Genomic DNA, 13,331 nt, shown 5'->3' with positions numbered 1-13,331 from the left:
TCACACTGAGCCTCTCTCTGACCTCTGACTCATGATGACCACATAAACATGGGCTCCCACTCGCGCTGACTGGGCACAAGTCCGGCCAGAAGAGCACAAAACAACATGAGACGCTCAGTAGCAGTATATTACGACTCCCTCACAATGTGTAAGATCCTCCTACTGTGTCCTTCCCATTGTCCTGACATTCCACTGTCCTAACCTGGGTCTCCTGGAGCTGAGCGCACAAGCTGGTCGTAAGTTAGGGTTAGCTACACCCAGTGTTGGGAAAGTTCACTTTCTACATGAACTAGTTCAGTTCATAGTTCACACATTTAAAATGAACTAGTTCAGTTCATAGTTCATAATAAAAAAAATTGAACGAAGTTCACAGCTCCAAAAAATGAATTTGTTCAGTTTTTTTTTTTCAATATTATGCAATAATTGTTCTAAATTATTTCCACAGCCCAAATACAACCACAGGCAGCAATTAATTTATTAGTTTAATGCTGAAAATATGTGTCAGATTTCATCTTCATATCCAATGTTGAATCCTTACCCAACCAAGATTTACATTCACATTGAATCCCCCATGTGTTGCTGTCCATTCAGCACCACACTAGCAGCAGCAGCAGCAGCTTTCAGCCCCACAGTATATTCTCAAAAACATGAGGGAAAACTTGCTCGGCAAAGTTTGCACAGAAATGTTAGATTGTTCCCATCCTCTCCGACCTTATCATAAAACTCACGTAACTGGTTGTACAGGGCGAATCGTTGCTGCTCTGTTGATTACACGCTGCGGTCGCGTCAATGTTGCTTTTTGTTTTGATGCGCATGCGCAATGCGGTGCGACACTTGAAATCTCTGTCTGTCTCCGCTATCGGCCTCTACAACTCTGGAGCTCTCACACTTGCCAGACATAGGCTCTTTTTGGGCAACTTAACGGTGTTTTTCGCCTGGAAGTCTCTAGAAATCTGACAAAATCTAAAAAGAACGAAGGTGCCGTTCACAGACACCAGAGTTCAGGCACAACACTGGCTACGCCCGACGTAGTGACTGGAGTTGGGACCACCAGCTCAACTTAAGACCAGTCGTAGCTGCGCGTTCATGAGAAAACAGAGTATTCTGAGCTTGTTGCCTGGAAACATCATAGATAATGAAGTGTAACAGTGTAAATTATCCAAAGGAGTTGTGTCATAAATCTATAAAATGATTTGCACGTGTCATATTAAGGTTTACAAGCAAACGGATGAAAAAGCGAACACATTTGTAACTATAGCTCTGTTTGCCTGTCTCCCTCACAATAAAGCTGCTTCTGTAGATTGAAGTCACAGAGGCCTCAGGAAGTGCTCAGTTGCTGTTACCGGAACTTGCCGCGGTTTGTGGGCCGGGTCGGTGTAAAGCAAAGGGAAGTAGAAGCGTGGGCATGGCTGGAGAGCGGAGGGGGGAGGAGTCACCACAGTCAAAGCCACACACAGCCTCTCCGGGGCCCGTGGGACTGACCGCGGTCACATGTCGCACGTCTCTCATGTTGTACCTGGACGTAGACCTGCTCCACACTGCGCACAGAGAGCTTCAGTCCTGCTGGTGCTGCACTGGTCACACTGGCTCAGATTTGAAGAGTAGCTGCAGATCCTCCTCCAGGGGCTATATTTACCATTTCAATACAACTTTTTGTAATCCATTGTATTCAGACCTGATCCCCTACGGTTTGTGGATGTCACTGTCATCGTTGTATATGTGGAAACAGTGATGAAATGTACAGGCTTTAGATATAACCACGGTAAATTGTGATTGGCTTAGAATGAGGTCATGTGACAGTGGGACGTGAGAAACAGCCTTTTTAACACTTCATCAAGAGAAGAACAGCTGTGGCCTATTTCGGGTTTCTTCATTTTTAAATACAGATGTAAAATTGAAATCAGTAGACATGAGGGAAAAATCTGACTCCAGCAGCTTTTATCAAACCTGTCCTCAAAAGAGACCAAACATGAGGAGGAGGAAGTAGTAGTAGTAGTAGTAGTAGTAGTAGTAGTAGTAGTAGTAGTAGTAGTAGTAGTAGTAGTAGCAGTAGCAGTAGCAGTAGCAGTAGCAGTAGCAGTAAGAGTAAGAGTAAGAGTAAGAGTAAGAGTAAGAGTAAGAGTAAGAATAAGAGTAGTAGTAGTAGTAGCAGCAGCAGCAGCACCCAGCAACTAGTTTCCATATTATGAAACATTACGAATTTACCCAGATTTATTTTTTCTGGTAGATAGTTTTTCAATAGAGATGTAGAAGACTGAACGTTGTGCACAGTAATTACAGATATGATATGAAGATATGAACCAGGTCAACAATCTGACAGTTCAACAGAGAATTCCACCTTAGGTTTTATTAGAATACACCAAGACTTCTGACTCCCTCCAGCTCAATTTGAAAATATATGCATTCTAACAACAGATTGACATTTTCACATAGAAATCATATTGTTCATATTACTATTAACGCGCTATAACACGCTATAAATGCAAGAACAGAACTGTAAATCACTTGAGGCAAAACAATTTAACCTTGTAGTTTTGATTGATAGAAACATGCCCCAATATATTACAGGGGCACGCTTCAATATATGGACAGAAAAAAACAGGGGGAAAAAGATTTATGGCTTATTGAGGTCACATGTTTCCAGTCGCATCTACAGCCAGCAAATGTTCCAGGAATAACCTTTTCTCAGCTGAGGAAATTGGATTCTGTGGGTGAAGTGGGAGCTAAGTTTATGAAAGCTGCAGATCACATTGTGGGACGGAAGCTGATTTTCTCATGATGGAGGGAGCATAGAAGCGCCAAGCAACCATAAAGAGGTCAACAGGTGTTACGGCAGTTTCCTGTAAACAATGATCAAGTAAAGAGTAACCAGGCAATAACTTGAAGCAGAAACAGAGTCTCTCGGTCTCTCTCAAAAGGTGGAAGTTTATTCACGTGCACAGTGGATAAACACCCTCTCTCTCCCTAAGACAAGTTCGTTCTGTCCCTACCTAACTTTACAATTTACAAAGTACACCTTTTATAGGTGGTAACAAACATAACATAATCACAACCCAAATCAGCTCAAAAAGAGATAGACCAGACTATCACGTCCGTGACGGTTCCAGCTCTCTCTTCAGAGGTTTAATCAAAGACCATTTCCACACTGAATCCGGTCCTGACGCATTAATTGATGATTAAGAGGCGCCGGACAGTAGATATTCAGTATAATCAGGACCTCATATTCTTATCCCATCTGCACACAGGAGAACAACAAAGATATTAATTCCGTGACATGTCATGGCCTAAAACAACATTAGAATGACATGACATGACCCATTTTCTGCCATTACACAGGTCACCACATCCTATCACAGGCTCGCATCGTCAACCGATTTACTGCCAGTGTGGGGCATGTAATGAGTAGTGAAGTATTTTATGTCAGGATAGCTACAAATACAAGGGATTATGGAATCATTTAATAACTAGTCTTTTTTACCAAGGAAAAAAAACAAAATTAGCAGCACATTCTTTAGGTTCTGTCATGTGAATGTTGTGGGAATTATCTAGCTTTCCGTTATTCATTTTGTTTGTTGCGCTTTTTCCAATGATTCAGACAAGTGCGATGTTTCAATATTGTGGTTTCATATAATCATTAAATGTGCCACAAATGTCACTAAATATGAGATCAAATTAAAAAAAAAAATCCCTTTTTACCAACCCATACATTACACCTCATTCATGTTTAATTACTTACAGTCTTCTTTATTTATTCAATGCTAATGTACATGAGATCAATTTCATCAATCCATCAAAACAGAAAATGCAATTAGAACAAGACAGAGACTTCCACACTCCAAAGACTTCCCTTTGCCCACATCAGAGGACAAGAATACAATGTATGACCTTTAATCAATTTGCCACAATCACTGCCTGAAATGTTCTACCTTTAGTTTCTTTTGGGTCAGATTTTTTTTGTTATACATTTTTTTTAAACATAAAACAACTAAAAACATACATAAAACAAACTGACCTATGCAAAGAAAGAGAGAAAGAAGGACAGAAAGAAATGAAACAGAGCTGGGCAAGGACCATAGAGATGAGTAAAGATAGTAATAAGGTGGTATCCAAGGGAAAGAGGAGTTAACACATACTGTTTAATTTGTCACTTTTCAGACTGGGTCCGACAGTTATTTTCTCCATGGTGCGTATGTCAGTTATGTCGTCCGTCCAGTCCTTAATCATCCATCTTTGTGTGATTTTGCTGCATGAAATAATGTTCCAGAGGTATCCATCTATTATGTCCATGGCAGGAGTTTTGACCGCTGCAAAATATGTGAAGACGTCTTTTCTTAATTGAAGAGCACTTAAGAAACGGTAAATGCACTTTGTTTTACGGCACCATAAACAGTTTAACAACTGTGATACTGCAATATTTTTAACATGAAGAATATTTTTTTACCTACGTCAATTAAACTTAATCCTTCAAAAACAGAAACATTAGTCTGACCTCAGCAACCAGGTGAAATGAGGAAATAAAACAGGAAATAATATATTGGCATCCTCAGTACAGTACTTTATAGATGACATTCTTTGATATTTTTGAATGACTGAATGTCACCATGAAAGTCACGCATGTGCCAAGACAATTAATGCAACTTTGTGGTTGTGATCTGCAAGCATATGGTCGTACATATTCATTACTAGATCATTTTATCTACAGTAAGTAATGTAAGTATTGATCCTCACTAAAAATGTCTTTAAGTTAAACATATTCTACATCCTTTTTACAGGATTGCACTTAATATTAGAATTGGAAGGACATAAGCCACACAATGTTCGTGTCCTCGTTTTCCTTGAGTCAAAATGCTTGGGACGGGACAATAAGACTCAGTGAACAGAACATATGCCATTGACTTTTGAGACCTGTGATAAAAGCTTGTCTGTCTCATTTATATATTTCCGCGCTGTCCCGTGGAGATGAAGTCATCACTTGGGGTAGATTCAGTCTGGCATCAAAGCCATTCCGTATCCAGCCTCAGAATCTGTTAGTGTCAGTGCCAATACGGCCGACAAGTGGATCCAGCGTCTCTTGTGAGTTCTGATTACCACTGTACATGTCATCTCTATTGAGAAGAACGTGTGACTAATGCCTTCCAAAACGCCACTTCTTTCCTTTAAAGTGCTTAAAACAATGACGCAAGCTTGTTTTTCAGAATATTTTGATTCATTGATTTGATAAATGTTGACAAAATGAATTAAAAGTTGAATCTAAGCAAGTAGACATGACTTATTTTCCTCACTAAGTATCAAAATATTAAAAGATGTTGAATTTGTATGTGTATTAAGGGGAATTTTACGATTGCAATGATTATCTCTACGAAAAGGTAGCCATCTGGACATTGTTTTTCAAATGTTTCACCATCTGGAAGTCATTTTCAGAGATTAAAAATGACTTCCGAATGGAAATTGAAACGTTTTGATCACAATAACTGGCTATCCCTTTGAAAAATGTCCTCCCGGGAACCATTCCTCGGTGAGTGAGGGATTACACAGTCTCTCTCTCTCCTCACGATTATTAAAACACACAAATTGGACCTTACAACACTGAGTTATTCTCCAATAATCATACGGGCGTGATTCCAGGTGCTCGTACTCATACTTCACAATGTGGTGGCGATGGCAAGAGCTGATACCACAGAACTGCACTGCGTCTCTGAACAGCAGCGGTGAGATCTGAACAGTTCTGCAGAATAAAGTCATCTTTCTGAATAAATCCCATGTGACTGTCACATGAACTATGAACAAATGCAGGACTCGAAATAACAATTCTATTCGTGAGTTTTAGCTTTGTGTTTAAAGGAAAAATTGTAAGGACTTTTCACCAATCGAAAGGTTTATTATTCTGTTTTCAGTGGTTAATTTGCTATGGGAACAGTCCTGCTTCTTTATCATTCTGAAATGTATGGATAAAATGAGTGAGATTTACTGCTGTATTAGAACCAAGGATCTATGATTAGAGCCCCTGTGAAAAGAGTTCCCGGTGTCAGGGGTGATATCCACCACATGTCCCGCCCTCCCCCTGCGTTTGTTTGGCAGTCTCTGTCCGTGTGTGTGTCTCTCCACATTTTTATTGAATTCTTTAAGAAGTAACATAAAACATAAGAGCAGTTGTCCTGACTTTGGGCTTTTCCACACAGTCCAGTGTCCAGAATAAACATCGACCACATTTGAATCCTAAAGAGAAGTAGCTCGCTAGCATAATGTATGATTAAAACTGCACTGTGTAACTTTTGTGTGGAGGGTGGACGCTGGACGGACTTGCGTATTACACATCTGCCCCAATTATAAATACGTTTTATTGCATTGGAAAAAAATTGCAAAACCAAATCAGTAAGAAATAAGAAAGATGCATCCAAAAATCCAGGAAATTACCACTGTTTTATTGAAAGAAAAAAAACAAAAACAGTAGTGGTTTCCAGACGCCGACAACCCTCATGAACAAATCTGTACTGGAGTCTCATGTAACTATCTTGTTTATTTCATGTGTCATACGTATCTAACATATGGCTTCCTCATTATCTGTAAACTGGTTCAAAACAAATCACAACAAGCTGTAATGTTTCACCTGTTTTCCCCGTGTGCACCACATAAAAACTTTGAACGCACTCGCTCTTTGACAAACTTTGACAGTATCGTCGATAACTGCAGCAGCGTAGATGTTTCATTATAGAATCCTGTTCTACTTTCTTTGATTCCCGTTGAAATTCTACATGTAGTCGAGCCAAACATTGCGCTGAATACATTGCCACATGGAAAAGCAGGAAAACCACACGCGCTCCTGTTCTGAGGCTTCATTAACTGGGCTCCCAGAGGATTTCATGCAAATGAGCTGCTTTGCACACCCATGGTCCTTGTGCTTGGTATAAAGCTGTTTCATAGGTAAATGATCCAGGTCATAGTGTGTTCAATCCAAACAGCAAGAGCAGAGATGCGTTTCTATATTTGGAAAAGAAAAAATGTTCAGTGGTTCTGATATGTTACTGGATTTTATTAAACAATTCAGAGGAAGCAAAAAAGAGATTTCTAAAGATTTGTCTTTGATTGTGATCGATTTGTGTTTGCAGTATTATTGTACTGAGCTGATTATTATTATTTCAATCAATCACATTTTATGTATAGAGCACAATCAGTACAAAGTGCAATTCAGAGTGCTTTAAAACGTTCAAAACACAATACAGTGTAAGTCACAATGAATAAATAAAAACATAAAAACATGGCAAATAAAATAATAAAAAACAGATAAAAGTATATAACCAGATAAAAGTAATTGATTATTTTATACTAATATTACCTCTATCTAAAATCATATTTTGTGGAATTTTTATTTAACTTTTAATACAACTTGAAAGTCAGGTTTATGGACATTTTAAATGCACAGCTCAACATTCTATATAAACATGCATTTGGGTCATGCAGATAACATTATAGATAGAGTGATCCCTCGTTTATCGCGGGGGTTACGTTCCAAGAAGAACATGCCTCTGACATGATCCAAACCCGATGCTTTACACAATAGAAATAAATGCATACAAATCTCACAAACTTAGGGACTTATCGTACGTAGGATTAAAAAGCACAATTCAGGTCCAATTTACAACATTTCTTATGTTTTGGTGACATCAGTTGCTCACGTAGCAGACCCCTGTCCAATGAAGCAGAACCACATCCTTACCCTGCAATACAGTGTGAACATTGCTGTAGTTTATGTGGGGCCCTCTACCCGATCCCCCTTTAGCTACACCCGGCCCTGTGAGGCGTCCACTCCATCCATCACGTGCAGAGGTGTGGGGGCCCAGGGCTGTCAGGCTGTTGTGTCATTACATCCATAATGCCTGTTGCCTCCTGATTCACATGCAATCAATCACGCCAACGGAACAGCGCGCTCGAGTCCCTAAAGCACGCAGATAAGTGAGCAATTTGAGACGTTTAATGACACGAGCGTACGTTATGTTACAGAGCGGCGTCATGACGGTATTGGGAATGGATTGAATGCGGTACTCAATGGGAGAGAAAAAAATGGTGGAGTTGATAATTAGAGGATTTTTACATGTAAACAAATGGATTGCTGGGTAATTGTAATGGGTGAGTGTGAAGGGGGAGGGGCTAACGTGTAGAGAAGAGATGGAATCACAGACTTAGCTCCAAAAGGCTTGGAGAGGATGGATTTAAAGGTGCACTATGTAACTTTTTTTGTTTTTTAATTTGACATTTTACACAAATCAATTTACAATCACAAAGGCGCCGGTCCAGCTGGCAGCCCGGTGCAACGCTCCGCTCTTTTCTCACACTTTTTTCACACTTATTGTGCTTTATCTTTTGTATTTTGTAAATATTTTTTATACTTTACTTGTACGATAGGGACACACGCTGGAATCGCTTTAATTCAACATGTTTTGACTTTGTTCGGCTGGATTATTGAGTGTTTTCATCGTGTCGTCGTGATTTGCGCTGGCTCCGAGCCCCCTCTATGTGGCCCCGTCTGCCAATGCTGAATATGCTTGTGGGCTGCAAACACAGCATCCACAGGCTCTCTTCCTCGTCTCTGGTGACTTTAACCACGCTTCTCCCTCTTCTGTTCTACCAACATACACCCAGTATGTCACCTGCACCACCAGAGACAATAGAACATTGGACTTGTTTTTTGCCAACACCAAAGAGGCTTATTCATCTTCCCCCCTCCCTCCCCTGGGCAGCTCGGACCACACCCTTGTACATCTGAGGCCTGTGTATGAACCCATCGTGCGCAGGCAGCCTGTGAGGATGTGGTCTGCTGAGAGCGAGGAGGCTCTGAGGGACTGCTTCAGCACCACTGTCTGGACTGAGCTTTATGACCCACATGGGGAGGACATCAACACCATCACAGAGTGCATCACGGACTACATCAACTTCTGTTTTGAGAACATTGTTCCCTCCCGGACGGTGCGGTGTTTTCCAAACTACAAGCCGTGGATTAACCGTGAACTGAAGGCTCAGCTGAAGGAGAAGAAGAGAGCCTTTGGGTCAGGGAACAAGGAGGAGCTGAGGACTGTGCAGAAGGAGCTGAGGAGGAAGATCAGGCAGGCTGAGGCCGGCTACAAGAGGAGGATGGAGGAGCAGCTGCAGCAGAAGAACATTCAGGGAGTGTGGAGGAGCCTGAAAACCATCTCGGGCTTCAAAATCCCCCCTGCCCAGACAGAGGGGGATCTACAGTGGGTGAATGATTTAAATGCTCACTTCTTGAGGTTTGATCGGTCACCCACCCCTCCCCCTGCACAGCTGCATGCTCCCTCTTCCACAGCTGGACAATGCATCCGTTCCTCTTCACTTCTCTGCCCCGGACCATCAGCTCCCCACTTCGCCTTGACTCACCCATCCCCCCAACACACAGTCCCCCTGCCATCCACTGACTGTCACAGCAGCACAGGTGAGGAGAGAGCTGAAGAGGATTAAAGTGAGGAAGGCAGCGGGACCTGACGGCATCAGCCCCAGGCTCCTTAAGTCCTGCACAGATGAACTGTGTGGAGTTATGGAGCATGTCTTCAACATGAGCCTGAAGCTGAGGGTGGTACCACAGGTCTGGAAGACTTCCTGTCTGGTACCTGTGCCCAAGACACCGCGCGCCAAAGACCTCAACAGCTTCAGGCCGGTGGCTCTCACGTCCCATCTGACGAAGACACTGGAGCGGCTAGTCCTGGACCACCTGCATATCGGCCTGGCATCGGAGTGGAGGACGCTGTCATCTCCCTGCTGCACCGCTCTCTCTCTCACCTGGAAAAGCCTGGCAGCTCTGTGAGGATCCTGTTCTTCGATCTCTCCAGCGCCTTCAACACCATCCAGCCGCTGCTCCTGAGGGACAAACTGGAGACGGCTGGTGTGGAGTATGACCTGGCAGAGTGGATCCTGGACTACCTCATGGACCGACCCCAGTTTGTGAGAGCCCGGGACTGTGTGTCTGACACTCGGACCTGCAGTGTGGGGGCGCCCCAGGGCACTGTCCTCGCGCCCTTTCTCTTCACCCTTTACACTGCAGACCTGAGACACGGCACAGACAGCTGTGTCCTGCAGAAGTTCTCTGATGACTCTGCCATCATCGGACTCATCACGGACGACGATGATGCGGAGTACAGGGAACTGGCACAGGACTTTGTGGACTGGTGTCAGCGGAACCACCTCCTCATCAACGCGGGGAAGACCAAGGAGATGGTGGTGAATTTCCGCAAACGCCACCCCACTGCCCCCTCACCAGTGAACATCCAGGGAAGGGACATTGAGAGAGTGGACTCATACAAGTACCTGGGTGTTCATCTGAACCACAAACTGGACTGGACTCACAACACAGACGCACTGTACAGGAAGAGCCAGAGTCGGCTCTACCTCCTGAGGAGACTCAGGTCTTTTGGAGTGACAGGGCCACTCCTGAAGACTTTCTACGACTCTGTGGTGGCATCAGCTCTCCTGTACGGTGTGGCCTGCTGGAGCAGCAGCATCACAGAGAGGGAGAGGAGGAAGCTGGACAAAGTCATCAAGAAGTCCAGCTCCGTCCTGGGCTGTGCTCTGGACTCAGTGCAGGAGGTGGGGGACAAAAGGGTCCTGGCTAGATTCACATCTATGCTGGACCATGAGTGTCACCCCCTGCAGGACACTCTGTCCGCTCTGGAGAGCAGCTTCAGTGAGAGACTGATCCACCCTCGCTCTGTGAAGGAGAGATTTCGCAGGTCTTTCCTTTCTGCTGCTGTCAGACAATTGATCCGGTCTAAAAATGGCCGCAAACTGAGCCGGATAAGTTTAGTCCGGACTAAATTGGTCAAGTGGGAACGCAACTATAGTGTGAGTTGCAGCTGAAGTGTCGGAGCACGGACATGTGTTTTCACATCAGGAGGAGAGGTGAAGTCCCGCAGAATGCCCACGGCTCGCACACCATTCTTGGGGTTTGAGCTTTTCGGCTTGGCATGTCTGGAGTAGAGGCCTAAATACTGAACTTTTGTAACACATACGCAGTGTGGTGGAGTGCATATATGTAAAGGCACCTTGACCCATCTGATAGTGTATACTGTTTGGCCCATCATGAGTGTAGTGAAGTGGCTCATTGTAGTTTGCCCCTTCAAAAACATAGAGTCTGGTGTTGCTATTGACGTATAATTTGTTTTCTGCTGATGCGACTCTTACCCCAAGATTGTGCCAGCTAAATCATTGTTTTCTACAATGATTCCATTCCATTTAGCTTTATAACGTTTTTCTTTATGTAATTTGAATTAAAAAAGGTGATATTTTTTCTGTGTGATGATAATTATTACACAGAGTACAACCTGGACATGGACTACTCAGGTTAACACAGAGACAACCATTCAATCTCACAATGTCCCGGTCTCAATAAATAAATAAAAAGATAAGTACATATTAAAAGCATTGGTTAAGTTATGTTTTAAATAATCTTTTAAAGAATCCTTTAATTAAAGCTTGACCCATTTAACGCGGCTCTCTGGGTCCACTATGCATAGCAATTAACAAGTTAAAGCTGAATGTTTTATCTTTTGAATGGTGAAAAGTCCTTGATATGTTGTCTATACCAGGAAGCTGAAACCCATGAATACTTTATATTGACTTATTTGCTGCTGTTTTGTGTCCGCAGCCACAATCGTGCTGAACGAGCTCAACTGGACTAAACATTTGGAGGATGTCTTCAGGAAAAACCGAGAGGATGACCCAACATTACTGTGGCAGGTGTTTGGCAGTGCCACGGGCCTGGCTCGCTACTACCCAGGTAAAAACATATAAAATAGAAATAAATAATGGGGGGCACGTTTGGATCCTGTATGCCTTTTACTTATTTTATTTAATGTTCTTTTTTCTGTTATTATTATTTTTTTTTTTAAGAACAAACACAAAACACAGCATAACCAGACAGTGAAAATGAAAGAAGGAATACAAATAGACATCAACTGAACATCAAAAGAAACATAATCACGAACATTTAAATTAAAATAAAATTACAATTTGGTCCAAAATCTAAAATTTGTCCAATATTAAGTCAAAATATTATTATTTTTGTCTGATGTCTGTTATTATGTCAGTCCAGTCCTTGATTGCTGTTTTTGAGGTTTGTATCTTCCATTTCTTTTCATTCATTCGTTCATGCAACAGGACGATCCCAAAACACGTGATAGTGGTTTGCCTCCTGGCCACCACATGTTTTCTTTCCATTAGCATCTTCATGTGAATAATAGGCAAAATACACAGTTTGACAAGGTCATATGAAAAAACGTGACACATTTCTCCATTTTCTCTCCAGTCATGTGATTTTGAGGCCCTCCCCCGGGATGTACCCACATTTTCCCACTCTTCATCTGTCAACGCAAGATAACCCGCGCTTTCCCATTTGAAAAAAAATAAATTATAAGTAGAGTAGTCGTCTAAATTATCAATGCATGACTATGATTGAGATATTATTCCCCTTGAAAGGTTTTATAAGCCTTGATGTAAATAACAGTCAGAGGGTTACCAATGGTCATTACTTTGTTTATTGCCTTGGTTATAAGCATGAGCGTTTCATTTGATTATCTTCTGTTGGAAAACCTTTGTACCTTTTGTGATCCAGACCTTGAATCTCAGGTTAGTTCTATTTGGTACAAAACCTTGGTCATAAGTCATCCAATTTAAGATTTTAACATTTTCGTTTATATGTTTTGATCAGCTCCTTCCATGTTGTAAGCACAGATTTTACCCAGGGATTCCAAATGTCCTCCACTGACCATTTGTAATCTCCCAGTAAGGCCTGTACAGGAACCTCTGGCACAACATTAATCTCTAATATTTTTCCATTGAGCTTTATATTCTGGATCACACCCATACAGCAAAGCTTTGAGTTGAGCTAAAATAAAGTAATTTCTCAGACAAGGCAAACCCCAACCTCCTTTTCTTTTGGTAATTGTAGGAGGACCTCACCTAAATACTGTATTTTCCGGACTATAAGTCGCACCAGAGTATAAGTCGCACCAGCCAAAAAATGAATAATGGAGAAGATGTTTTGTATATAAGTTGCACTGGAGTATGAAATGCGGTTGCAAATGTGAAAATAACAAATAATATCACATATAAGTCGCTCCGTAGTATAAGTATATAAGTATAAATATAAGTATAAGTCGCACCCTGGCCAAAACTATGAAAAAAGGTGCAATTTATAGTCCGAAAAATACAGTATCTAAGATATTCTGTATGCCATTTAAACAAATAGGTCTTTTGAGTTAATTTCAGTTTTTTTTTTTTGTATCCAGACATTGGACAAATTTTTGAAGAAAAAAAAAAAAGCATCA

General features: G+C 41.9%; 1 protein-coding gene across 1 annotated transcript in view; it reads left to right on the top strand.

Moving 5' to 3' along the window:
- LOC140348519 (voltage-dependent calcium channel subunit alpha-2/delta-1-like) overlaps window positions 1-13,331 on the top strand; it is a 181,738-nt gene that overhangs the window by 99,757 nt on the left and 68,650 nt on the right. Inside the window, exon 7 of the mRNA XM_072434451.1 lies at window positions 11,651-11,782. Coding sequence (XP_072290552.1) covers window positions 11,651-11,782 — 132 coding nt within the window. The remainder of the gene's footprint in view (window positions 1-11,650; window positions 11,783-13,331) is intronic.

The sequence above is a fragment of the Eucyclogobius newberryi genome, unplaced genomic scaffold, assembly GCF_026437365.1.
Source record: "Eucyclogobius newberryi isolate DKJ021-1_F unplaced genomic scaffold, fEucNew1.0.hap1 SCAF_7, whole genome shotgun sequence".
Classification (NCBI taxonomy): Eukaryota; Metazoa; Chordata; class Actinopteri; order Gobiiformes; family Gobiidae; genus Eucyclogobius; species Eucyclogobius newberryi.
The sequence above is the reverse complement of the archived record's forward strand: the minus strand, read 5'-3'. Positions and strand labels throughout refer to the sequence as shown.